We start from the raw sequence: 13142 nt of genomic DNA, 5'->3' as shown, positions 1-13142 counted from the left end.
GATAAGATACCATTTCCTTTGATACACAACTTTTTGAAGAACATTGATGCATTGCCAATAAAAAACATAGTATTAGTATTTGTCCTGAAATATATCTGTAGAGGCCAGAAATTTTGAAGGTCATTAGTTTTGGTTTTTTAAGGTTCCAGGACAACACGCAGGTGTCAGAGTGTCTTATTTTGGTTTGATCTACGAGAATTGGAGGAGAAGAGACGCAGAGTTCTTAACTGATTTGACATAGTTAAGAACGTGTGCTGACGTCACATTTTTGTTGGGCAAAAAAAATGCCGCATTTTTGCTCCAGGTGTACGGTTCTGAAAATTATCTGAAAATTCACAGTTGGAAAATTGACACACAAATTTTCCACTAGAATCTCACAGTATGTACCGTGTAACAGCTGCCGCAATTTTTAGAGGTCAAAATACGAAAGGTCCACCTGAATACAGGTGAACGTCGCACCCCCTACAAGTGTGACGTCACAACCTTTTTGCATTGAAATTTCTGTTCAGAAACATGCGTGACGTCAAATTTTTGAAAAATGAGGTAGTCGTGTGTTTCTGTGGTCCTCAAAGAAGAAATATCGTATATTAAGTTGATATTTCCTTATAGGGAGGTATTTATAATACATCGGATTCTAAATTTGAAAAATCTGGAAAAATTGAGGTCTTCATAATTTTTAAAAAATCTAACTAACAATTATCAATATCGGCTAGAATGTGAAAAGTGAAAAAATGTTCGATTTTTGAGCTGAGTGAATTTTGCCCAGAACCTTCAAAGTTTTGCTGGAAAAAATTGAAATTTTCTGTTTTCCAGATAAATTTGATATTTTAACAATATTCGATGGTCCTTAGAAAAAAATTTGAGAATAAATGCGAAGACCTATAATAACCGCAAGAGATTTGCGAGGAATAGTGACGTCACTCGTGAGTTTCATTGTGTCGTAATGAGGGTGACGTCACAATTTTATTCGGAAATAAGTTTTGAAATTTTTGAAAACCCGTAACTCATTTTTTAGAAACTTGCAAAAGGTTTATGTATTAAATTTGTTTTTTGCGGTCAGTTTGGATTTTTAGATTATAATTCGGTAGTTACTAACTAGTATCACGTGGTGCTAGGCTGTCCCATTACGGTTTGATCTATAAAAAATGCGGGAATTTTTTTCCCAAAAACATGTGACGTCAGCACTTTCTTAACCATGCAAAATCAGTTGAGAATTCTGCGTCTCAACTCCCGCATTTTTTTTAGATCTACGTAGATCAAATCGAAATGGGACACTCTGACACAACGTGTAGTATTATAAAAGGTTTTTTTAGTCTATGTAACTAAATCTGGGTTACATTTTCTAGTGTTTCAAAATGAAAAACAATAGTGGTAACACGTTCAGTTGAGCTATCTAATTCTAAGTTGACACGTGGCGTCAGACTGTCCCATTACGGTTTGATCTACAAAAAATGCGGAAATTTTTGGCCTTAACCATGCGAAATCAGTTGAAAACTCGAAAACGTCTCTTTTCCCGCTTTTTTTGTAGATCTACGTAGATCAAACCGAAAAGAGTCACTCTGACACCACGTGAGTTGACTTACCTCACCAAACGCAAAAAATTAAACTCTGATTTCAACATAAATACAGTGCTTTTTTCCACTTCTACGACTTTAAAGGGAGGCGCATTCATGAGGGATGGTCTTGTCGCGCGGTTAGTCATCATTTTTAACAGTTTCTGTTCAAAACTCGCGTAGATCACGCGTAGATCACGCGTAGATCACAATTAATTTGTGAAAAATCAACGGAAATACAAAATACGTGATAAATATTTTGTGATCTACATGTGATCTACGCGAATTTTGAACAGAAAGTGCTGAAAATGATGACTAAACGCGCGGCAAGACCATTCCGCATAAATGCGCCTCCCTTTAAAGTCGTATATGTGGAAAAAAAATTCACTGCATAAAGATCAATTTCTCAGTGTCAGAAAAAGTGCCCTGAATATTATTTTCTCTGGAAACTTCAGTATCGAGTGAAAATAAATTTTTTTGGAGATTGGTCAGAACGTAAGTCCGAATCTCGTGAAAAAATTTTAACCATCGAAAATTTCAAAACAACCATAGAAAATCAGGGAAAAAAGAGCCAAGACGCTGCATGTGGTGTGGATGAATGGTTGAATACGGTCTGTGGTATGAAATGTGTCCCCCTTTCCATCCCATATATTCTCTATCTTGGAACCCCAGACGACGAACAACGTAGACAGATAGATAGAGAGAGGTGACTGAGAAGCACTTTCTACCCCTGGTCCCCCACAATTCACCCTCCCTCCCTTGTATTCATTGATGCCTCCCTTAGAGTCGTCAGACAAGACCGGCGGTCTAAGCGCAGGCGCGCTGCAAAATCGATTGCGAAATAGTGGGCAATTGGAGAGACGAAGCGTAGGAGAGTGAGGCATAGATAGTGCCGAGCGGAGAGACACAGAGCACCGCTTGACGGGGTAAACAGACACCCGCAACGCCCAACAAACGACGGAGAATCGAGGCCACAAAACAGGCAGAACGCTGAGAGAGCACGCGGGGCGAGGAGACGCGAGACATTTGGTCGTGTGACACTCGCCCATCGCTTACTCCGCTCTTTCGCTCACTCTTTGCCGGTCTGGAGACCCTCCGTGTTGTCGCACCCGTCCTATTCTGTCTGCTGTCTCACATCCCACTATTCTTATTGCCAAAGAGAAGAAGGAAGGAGACAAGACAAGAGAAGTAGTCGAGGAGAAGAAGAGGTACCGTAGGCGCAGATACAAAAATTGTTTGGTTGCGGTAGAGCGCGGAACGCGAATTTATCGGAGGAGTCATGGGCGCGGAGAGCCCAGAGCTGGGACTTGTTGGGGCTCTATGAGCCTTTCAGATGTGATGTGAAGTACGGTACAGGGCTCTTTCTAGGTGGCTCCGCCGATTGTTAGTTTTTTACAGGTTCAGACTGGCCATGAATCGGACCAGTAACTTGATAGCTGGGATATGGGTGCCAATATAGAATTTGTAGTTTTCTATAGGACGGCTCTTTGTCGCAATGACTAGGACTCCAGCTGAAGAGGAATATAGAAAATTCGGGCTCCGTAGTGCACATACTACTATTTTGAATTAAGATTCTAGCATCAGTGCTGGAAAAGTGCTCTGGTGGAAGACGGGCTTGGAACTTAATAGCTAAAACTCTAATAGGAGGCTTGTAATAGGCCGGTTACCCTTTTCTGAATAACTTTCGCTCTGATGGTTGCTAGTAAAAGCAACTAGGACTCAAGCTGAATGGGCTATTTGACCGGAAGGTATTCCACCGATTTTGGAACGGGCTGGAGGGGAACTGGGAGTTCTACAAGACAACTGAGAATTGGAAAAATTTTGCAAAGTTGGGTAGCCTGTCGGCTTGCATCTCTAAGGCCATATAAGATAGAGTCCTCAAAGGGAAACTAAGATTTTTTTGCGAAATCAAATAGTCTGAAATTCTTTGCTTAAAGTTGTAAAGTCAAAGTCCCTTTGAAAATTGTGCAACATGTAGAAACGTTAAAATAGCGTCAAAGTATATGGGAAAGTACCTTGCTATGTAGAAAAAAATCATGACGTCATTTTTATTAAGCTGCTTGCGGGAAGCTTTCTACTCCACGACGAAGTAAAATAATCAGGAAAAAGTCTGAAATTATTGGAATATAGATTTTGTGGCTCCAGAACATGATGACGTCATTTCCTCAAATTAACAATGTTCTTGGGTGCCTGGGTTTCTGTAAAAAGAATGTTTGATTCTGAGCTCCCACGTGGTGTTAAAGTGCCTCATTTTGGTTTGATCTTCGAGAAATGCGGGAGAAGAGAAGCAAATTGATTTTGCATGATTAAGAGTGTACTGACGTCACATTTTTCTGGGGAAAAAAATTCCCGCATTTTTTGTAGATCAAACCGCAATGAGACATCCTGACACCACGTGAGCTTCATATTTTAGAATAAAAATTTAGAACTTCCTATAATAACTATTATAATTAGTATTTTAGAACTTTTTCTGTAGTTCGGATTAACTTGACTGAGCGGGTAGATCCCCCAAAAAAATTATTTTGCAAAATTTGACATATGTATATGCTATAGTAGTTCAGGATACATTAGAACGGGAAAATGACATGACGTCATGCTGATTTCCAGGTAAATTAGATGACGTTAGATGTCAAAATGTTTTATTAACATGTCTCCCTCTGTTGCACTTTTCCACAGGCCTCCGGGGAATTCCCAACTACCTCTCCATTAGTATAATTAATAAGTGACAACAACGTGTGATGAAATATCTCACCAGCATTCATTTCTTGGAGCAAAATCTTTGGAAAATCCATAAAGAACAGCTAATCTAACGGATATGTAGACATACTATTAGTTTATCTTTTGATCTACTATTGAGGGAGGGCTGGTCAGTGAAAGCAGTACCTGAAGCAGCTTGGAGCTTTGAGTCAAAAGTTGAAAGTGTCAGAACTTGGTGGTTTGTAAATTGACAACATGTTTTCCTCGAGTTTGCTTTGGGCTTAGATCCTGAGACGGCATGAGGTTTAGGGTGATTGGCTTAGATCCATAGGCTCCTGTCATTCGGCCGGTGCCCATAGGCTTTGTTCCGTAGGCTTTGGACCTGATGCGTAGGCCCTTAGGCTTCTATCCTTCGGCTTAGGTCATTGTTAGGCTTCTCTATCGGACATGTATTTTATAATACTAGTTCTGAGGATTTTATCTTTTGATCTACTCTTGGGGGAGGGCTGTGAAAGCAGCACCTTGAGCAGGTTGGAGCTTTGAGTCAAAAGTTGAAAGTGCCAGAACTTGGAGGTTTGTAAATTGACAACATGCTTTACTCTAATTTTCTTGTGCTTAGTTCCTTAGACTTTGGCCCTGAGACTGGGGCATGTGGCTTAGATTCTTAGGCTTCTGCCATTCAATCGGCTCCCATTGGTTTAGGCTTCTGTCCTTCGGCTTAGTTTCTTGTTAGGCTTTGGTCCTGATGCTTAGGGCATTTAGCGACTAAAGTTTTCAGCCACGATCACCTGAGATGATGACTCAGGAACCAGCGTTCCCAAATTGTCACAGAATTGTCAAGGAACCGTAACCACTCTCTCTCTCTCACTCTCTCTCTCTCTCTCTCTCTCTCTCTCTCTCTCTCTCTCTCTCTCTCTCTCTCTCCACCATCCCCCACTAAAAACATCCAATGTCCTTCAATTTTCTCCTTTCACTTCCCTAAATGCGTATACGTATGTGTGTAATATTTGAAGGAGGGGGGTTGCCACCGACAAAAAAAGAGAGAATTCCATGGATTTTAATTTCCTCTTGCTTTCTGGTTGCTAAGGGGAAGCCCTCCAATTTCCCTTTTAAGAGGTGTGAAGGGCACGAGCAGCAGCAACAAAATAGCCGGAGAAACACTCGGAGATCTTGGAGAATGGGATAATAGCTCAACTGATTGGTTCCTTGTAAAATGCAGAAGCTGAGATTCTGGGCGAGAAGCTATAAGGCTGTGAAACTGTCAGAAATTGGAATTTTGGGAATAAGAACTCGCCTAGAAGGATCCAGGATGTCTTAGCAAGGCCTGGAGCACAGCGGCTCAAAATGGCAATTCTGACAAAATTTCCAGATCTAAAATTCAGCAAATTTTCATCAAATCGACTAGAAAATTCAAGGTGCACTGGTGGTTACGGAAGTGCCGGAGTACATTGTGTTGCAGTTCACCAGTCTCGGTTCAAAGTTAACCAGAGCTGTAGGTTCTTGATTTCTTGGCTCAGAACCTGCAGAAATAGTAAAATAAAAGCTCAAATCATCGTCTACGGTAGAACCTAAATACACGTGGTGTCAGAGTGTTTCATTTTGGCTTGATCTACGTAGATCTACAAAAATGCGGGAGCAGACACACGCAGAGCGCTCAACTCTCAATTTTGCATGGTTTAGAGCGTGCTTAAGTCACATTTTCCTGAGGAAAATTCCCGCATTTTTTGTAGACCAAGCCGTAATGGGGCAGCCTGGCACCACGTGATCTAGGGAGTTGGTGCATCTGGAATAATTTCAGCCGGGAAACCTAACCTTGTGACTTTGAAATAATTTCGTCGTGGCCTAGTTTTTGAAACTTGCCTATCTGATTTCATCAGTGGCCGAGTTTTCTCTATTCACGGCTGCACAGCGAAAATTGACCTGGAACAAAATTTACACAAGTGCAAGCTAATAAACTTAAGTGCTAGAAAAAATACACGAGGTTTCGTTTTTTTAAAGTAAAAAAACTTTATACAAAGTTAGTAAGTACTTACTAGGAAAATTCCAAAAGGACTTTCACAGCTCGGTATTTGGTTCTGGCTTCATGCCCAAGTTTAGCCCAAAAATATTAACTTGGATCAAAAGATGCCTAAGCTTGGGCAAAAGTCAGGCAAGACTTTGTCAAAATTGGATTCAGGCCAAAGTTTGACCCGAATTTCACCGAACTCTTGCCTATCTTTGGCCCAAACTTTTCTTGTTTTGTTTCAAACTTGGACCAAAGTTAGGCAAGAGTTGGGTGAAACTTTGGTAAAGCCTGAATCCAAATTTTTGACAAAGTCTTGCCTAACGTTTGCCCAAGTTTAGGCATCTTTTGATCCAAGCTAATATTTTTGGGCCGAACTTTGGCAAGAGGTTAGAGCCAATTGCAGAGAGGATAGGCAAGAGTCCTAGATCTTGTTCACCGAGAAAACGATTTTCAGGGGCCTGGCGAAATTTCGAGTGGCTTCGTGGGAACTTTTTGACTTTCAGCGAATTCTTTACAGGTTGAGCTATCTATTTCAGAGACGCAAAATAAAAAATAATCTAAGCTCCATTATAGTCTGATTCCACTTGGAATATCCAAGAATACCCCGGTAGTTACAACAACTTTCAAGCTTTTCTAAGGCCTGGGTTCCCCGATAGGCCCCTATTTAACAGACCAAAGCCCAATTAGAGGTCTGATAGAGGTCTAATTTCATGGCATCTGAATACGGTAGAAGCCTAGGCAAAATTCTCAGTGTTCAGAATTTCCAGAAGTTCCTAGTGCCTCAAGGATAGCCTGAGCTCCATTCTAGTCTGATTCCACATGGTATATCCAGGACTACTGGAGAGCCCCAACAACTTTCAAGCTTTTCTAAGGCCTGGGTTCTCTATTTTAACAGACCCAAGAGGCCTGATATCATAGCCTCTGAATACGGTAGAAGCCAAGTTCTGCTCCTCTTCCTCTCCTTATACTATCTCCTGTGCTTCTTCTCCTTCTTCTTTCCTCACTGAGAGTGCCTGAGAGTTATTGTCGGCCGTCATTCGCCTCTCTTGTTTTCGAGTCTGCCGCACCCTCCGATCCATCTCTCCCCATCTTTCTCTCCGCATCACGTTACCCATTCATTCGGCACTCCTCCACGCACTCTCCACAATCGATACGCTGTCGTCACGGCCTCTAAGCACACACACTCCACGACGGGCGCGCTCTCTCGTGCCGGGTGTCTCGTGATCTCCGCCACTCGGCACAGTGTCTAGTGATGTTTGGACTCTCCGCAGCGCGCATTGTGTATGCGAGTGTGCAACGCGTCTCCGCGTCGCGGTCGGCCTCCCCTCGTACACAATGCCCCGCCCGTCTCCAATCTCTCCTCCCTCTCGTCCTATGCGCCCCAAATCGTCCTCTTCTTTTGTGTATATGTTTCGTTTTCTCTTAGTCTTCTTCCTCTTCTACTACTACTACTTTTTGCCCCCCGTCTTGTTCCCTTCATCTCCCTACACTTCTTCTTCTTCTTACCATCCCCAACCGCATCCATCCGCCATCACACACTCTTTTCCGCTGATTTTGGGAGCGCAGAGACAGAAGGCAGGCAGGCAACAAAATAGTGTGGTTAACAGTGATGATGGGAAGAGCATGGGCGGTTTAGGCGCGAAGAGGACAAATTTGAATTCTAAAAATCGACTTGAAACGGAGAGGTACAGGTTGGATTTGATGCCTTGGCCGTGAAATGGGAAAATTCGGAGGGATTTTCAGAGAACCCACAGCGATAGGAATTGGAAGACGGTATTAGAACCATTACATTAGGCTTTAGGCTCAGGTACTTGGATACGGGGCCCTCGTGGTGTCAGGCTGTCCTACTATGGTTTGATCTACAAAAAAATGCGGAAATTTTTGGCCCATAAAAATGTGACGTCAGCAAGTTCTTAACCATGCAAAATCAGTTGAGAACTCTGCGCCTCAACTCCGGCATTTTTTGTAGATCTACGCAGATCAAACCGAAATGAGACACTCTGAGACTTTTTCGTGGGGACCGCGGATATAAAAGGTCGGCCACCAAAATTCATTGCTCTTCTAGAATGCTAACTCTGCCTCTGGAACCCAAAATACCTCTGGATTTGCTGAAACTAGCTTAAAAGTGGATCAGCAGGACCTTTTCCGCAGGATTTAGAGGGACTGACCGAGTTTTCTCTTTCACGGCCACCATGTTCAAGCAGTGCACCTGGGCACCTGTGCACACAGCTCCAACACGAAAAGAAACTAAGATTTTTGCATTTTCAGTAAAATTCAGAAAATTCCACGTGGATCAGTGAAAATTTGGCGCAATTCCGTCGAAATTAGTACATGCTGGGACTATAATAAGAATTTTTTAAGCTTTTGCAGTGAGATACGTTGTTTTCAATTTTATTTTTCAATTTTTCAATCAAAATTCATGTATTCTTCTTTTGTTCCAGTCATTTTAAGCAGTGTTTTCATTATTCTAGTCTTATGAAATTCGAAAAATTGAGAAGGAGGCAAGTGCGCTCCAGTGACACTCCGGCAAATTTGAATTCGAAACTTATCTGCTTCTCTATTTTTCTCACTTTCTCCATTTAATTTCTTATTTTTCTTTGGTTTTCCTGGTTTTCCTTGGTTTTTCTTCAAAAAATTAATTTTTCAAGTGATTAAAATTGTTTCCAGCACAATTATATCCTTATTAAATCGCAATTCTCATCGGAAACTAGCTTAAAAACCTAAAATTCCAATTTTTTCAGGCTCGGAAACACAAAAAATAATAAAAAATGCAGCAGAATATACAATACACATACAGTTCGGATCCCCGCTCGGGCGGTAATCAAAATCAGCAGCTACACGGAATATCGCAATTTCAACAGAACTCCTATCAGCCGACGACGTATTCAAATTCAAATGCGAACAATTTTCATTCCTCTAATTCCGCAACTTTTATACCTAATTCAGTGACGGTAGGGGATTTTCAGGAAATCGAGTGAAAATGTTCAATTTTATTTAATTTCAGCAAACACCTCAGCGGCGGATGGGAGAAGAGAAGAGTTTAGTTAATATGCTTGACGCTTATTTTATCGACAGTACGACACCTTCAACATCAACGTCGTGGAATAATCAGCAGCCAGTTCAGGTAAAAATCGTAAAAATCGTGCGATTTGGCTTAAAAAAATGGCGGAAATCTCGAAAAATCTCGATTTTCCTCATTTTTTACCGTAAATTCTATCGTAATTGTGGTTGTGTTTGTGAATCGTGATTTATTTTATAGATGTCTTCAATACAACAATCAGTTGGATCATACAATCAACAAATACCTCAGTTGAAAGTAGGAGATGTGGTAAATTCGTTGTTTTTTCTTTGTTTTTTTTTGGGGAGAATTTCGTGTTATTCAGTGATTTTTTCAAGGAATTTTGAATTTTGCAGCTCGAAATCCGCGTGGATTTTCGCATTTGAGCGGATTTTTCAAAAAATTTGCTCAAAAAGTCGATAAGTTACTGGAACTTGCTTAGTTTTGCAACTATGGTCTGCTAAATAATTAGCAGACCAAAGGTGGGTATGCTAAATATTTAGCAGGCCCAAGTTGGGTATGCTAAATATTTAGCAGACCCAAGATGCGAAATCGAGCAGAATTTGTCCATTTCTCGAGTTTTAATGCGAATTTTAAGTTTCAACACACTGAAAACACGAATTGAATGAAATCACGCAGCGAACTCACCGAGCACACCTCAGAAACATTTCAGGACCTACAAGTAGAAGGAATGAATGTTAAACTCTCCTCGTCACCCGACAAAGGCGAGAAGGATCGAGTAAAGAAGGCGCGACAGGCAGAAGCCGCCCGAATGCGTTATCACCGACTATCAAACGAAGAGAAACGAGAGTTAAACCTGAAAAGAACGTTGGCGCAGAAGCGAAAACGGCAACGTGAGAAGGAGATGGAGGAGCTCGAATCGATTTTGCGGGAGACAAATGACATTCAAGAGGATCCGGACATCACCGAACAGCTCAGAGAGAAGAGAATGCGGGCCAAGTGGGCAGAGGCCGCCCGTACACGTTACGCTAGAATGACGCCGGAAGAGCGCCGGGCGCACAATACGCGGAGACGTATGCGGCAGATGCAGAACGCGATGAGCGCGATTAAGGTGAATATAGAACATTGAATTCTAGCAGAAAATCTGGAAAATTAGCGGAGAAGAGGAAAATTTAATTGGGTGAAAATCTATTTTTGGTAAAATCTCTCCTCCCTAACACACAAAATTTGTAATTTTTCCGCTGCTACCGTGACGTAACATTCCAGAAATCGGAGTTTCAGGCATGTGGAATGGCTACAGGAGATCCACAGAAGGACGACGAGGCTGTCCGGTTGCACATCAAGACGCAGAATGCGAAAAAAGCGGAGGCGGCTCGTCAACGGTAAGGAAGAGATTCGGGGGAATCAGAATAGCTTGGGTCTGCTAAATATTTACCATACCAAACTTGGGTCTGCTAAATATTCAGAATGGGTCTGCTAAATATTTAGCATACCCAACTTTGGTCTGCTAAATATTTATTTGGGTCTGCTAAATATTTAGCATACCCATCTTTGGTCTGCTAAATATTTAGCAGACCCAACAATTGCGAAATTCACCTGAGTTTCCACACATTTTCGATCAAAAAACCTCCAAATTTCCAGATACCATCGAATGAACGATGACGAGAAGCGCGTCTACAATCAACGAAGGACAGAAGCGTTCCGCCGCCGTCGTATGGAAGAAGAGATGCTGCTCGCCATGCCTATAGGCCGTATCAACGGAGAAGCACTGGATCGTGCTCAGCAGATTGTGGTCCGAAACGCGAAACGAGCCGAAGCGGCACGTCTTCGCTACCAGCGAATGACGCCTGATCAGAGAAAGGTGAATATATTTTTGCTACAACTAATCAATCACCAACGAGAGACAGAGAGGGTCTTGCGATGACTTTTAGTTATTTTTGAGCACGAAAAATTTGAAAATTTGCGCTAGCGAATCCAAAAAAAAACCCCGGGTTTCTTCCCCAACTCTCCGAGATCTCAGACTCCTAAATTTTGTTGTAGGTCGCGAAACAAGAACCGAAAGAAGAGTCTTGGCCCTCTCATGAGCAATCTGACACGCAAATCGACCATGATCTCGATCTCGGAGACGTTAGTGAAACCTTTTTTCTTTTATTTTTCTTCTTCTTTTTTTTGAATTTTGGATACTGAAATTGAGAATGAGAATGCTTGTTGTGTGTAGGCTTTGCGCATGTGTGTTTTCGAAAAACAAAATTTCAAAAAAAAAAAAAACATTTTAATTTTTAATTTTTCAGTCGTACAATCAAAAACGCTACACTCCAAAGCGTCGTCGCAACGAGATGGACGACATGATCAGCGCCGGACAGATGGCCGTCGGATCCTCTGGAACCATCACAATGGGCACCGGCACCCCCGCCAAAAAGGACGATATGGACGCTCTCTCCTCGTTGGAACGTGACGTCGTCAAGCGCACACAGCACGCTCAGCAGATCCTTCTCCGACAACGCGCGAATCAGTCGTCGGGAACGCCACGCTCGGTTACACCACCGCCACAGGCCTATATAATCTCGAATGGTCAGCAACAGCACCAACAGTTGGTTGGAAATCAGGGAAACAATGGGATTGGACAGCACCAGGTGCTCCATCAAGGACACATGCAACAGCAGCAGATTCAGGTGTCACACCAGGTGAATATCGATGAAAACTAGGAAAAAATGAGTTTTTGAGCGGAATTTTGCTATAAAACTCGAGGTTGGGTATGCTAACTATTTAGCAGACCCAAAGTTGGTATGCTAAATATTTAGCAGGCCCGAAGTTGGTATGCTAAATATTTAGCAGACCCAAAGTGGGTATGCTAAATATTTAGCAGACCCAAAGTGGGTATGCTAAATATTTAGCAGACCCAAAGTGGGTATGCTAAATATTTAGCAGACCCAAAGTTGGTCTGCTAAATATTTAGCAGACCCAAAGTTGGTATGCTAAATATTTAGCAGACCCAAATTTCAAAAAAAAAATTGATTTTTACTCAAATCTCCCCAATTCTAGAATCATCCAACTAATCAAACTTTAGGATTTTCAGCAGTCGTCCCAATCGATTCCTCAGAACATCTACACTTCTGGCATGATTATCCAAAATCAGGGACAACAGCAACAAGGCCAGCAGCAGCAGCAGGGACAGTCTCAACAAATATTGAACAATCCTTATAGAACCTAATAATATAATAATTCCTGTTCTTTTTTTTTCAAATCTTCTCTTTCTGTTCTTTTTTCTTCTTCTTTGTCCATTGTTTTTCTTTCCTCTGAAAATTGCATCTGTATTATTTACTGAAAATCGCGTAGTTTTTTATCTTTTTTTAATCAAAAAATTCAACAAAAAAAACCACTAAAAATTGAAAAAAGTTTGCAAAAAAAGCCCCAAAAAATAAGTTTTCTTCCTCTTAATTGTTAATTTTTTAACGTTTTATTCAACTTTCCATTTCTAATTTTCACTGTGACCCAATTTTTTGTTTCATTTTTCTGAAACCCCCATTACCAATAATTTCCAGATATTCTCATTCTCAAGAACCTCCTCTCAAATATCCGAACAAACCCTGCGCTACCGTGAAATCTGCCTTAAACCCACCCCCATCTAGAACTACCTGAAAATCCATGTTATTTTTACATTATCCTTTTTTTCCCCCATTTCTTGTTTTAAAGAAAATATTCACCCTGCGTCTCGAAATTCTTATACTCTATCCCCATCCCTCTCCCACACAAAATCCTCTCCAAATTTCCAAATATTTGGTAATCTGAAAATTTTCGTCGAATTTGAATATTGACGATTAATTAGAATAAAAATTGAAGTTTATTCCTGAGTTTCCGATTTGAAAAT

The 13142-nt window shown here is 41.3% G+C and overlaps 1 protein-coding gene and 1 long non-coding RNA gene across 7 annotated transcripts; one reads left to right on the top strand and one right to left on the bottom strand.

Moving 5' to 3' along the window:
• Window positions 1–2021: 2021 nt before the first annotated feature.
• On the bottom strand, window positions 2022–5202 carry linc-90. The gene is made up of 2 exons (NR_101779.1): window positions 5102–5202; window positions 2022–2332 (listed from the first exon to the last, which is right to left on the bottom strand). It is a non-coding gene; the product is annotated as a long non-coding RNA linc-90 (long non-coding RNA).
• Window positions 2630–13118, top strand: gei-4 (BZIP domain-containing protein; the record flags this gene model as incomplete). Of its 6 annotated transcripts, none has more annotated exons than NM_001384004.3 (9): window positions 2630–2761; window positions 8997–9206; window positions 9260–9379; window positions 9515–9583; window positions 9987–10385; window positions 10556–10656; window positions 10916–11135; window positions 11566–11958; window positions 12342–13117. In NM_001384004.3, exons 2-9 carry the CDS (start codon window positions 9024–9026, stop codon window positions 12483–12485), a joined length of 1629 nt encoding a protein of 542 aa, NP_001370795.1. In that variant the 5' UTR covers window positions 2630–2761; window positions 8997–9023. The 6 variants fall into 6 exon arrangements, with proteins under 6 accessions (NP_001370795.1, NP_001380018.1, NP_001380017.1 ...); NM_001393253.1 differs by having other exon boundaries at window positions 2730–2761; window positions 10541–10656; window positions 12351–13117; NM_064789.6 differs by lacking the exon at window positions 2630–2761 and adding an exon at window positions 11315–11401 and having other exon boundaries at window positions 12351–13118.
• Window positions 13119–13142: the final 24 nt, after the last annotated feature.

Source organism: Caenorhabditis elegans, chromosome III (genome assembly GCF_000002985.6).
Source record: "Caenorhabditis elegans chromosome III".
Lineage (NCBI taxonomy): Eukaryota > Metazoa > Nematoda > Chromadorea > Rhabditida > Rhabditidae > Caenorhabditis > Caenorhabditis elegans.
The sequence above is the reverse complement of the archived record's forward strand: the minus strand, read 5'-3'. Positions and strand labels throughout refer to the sequence as shown.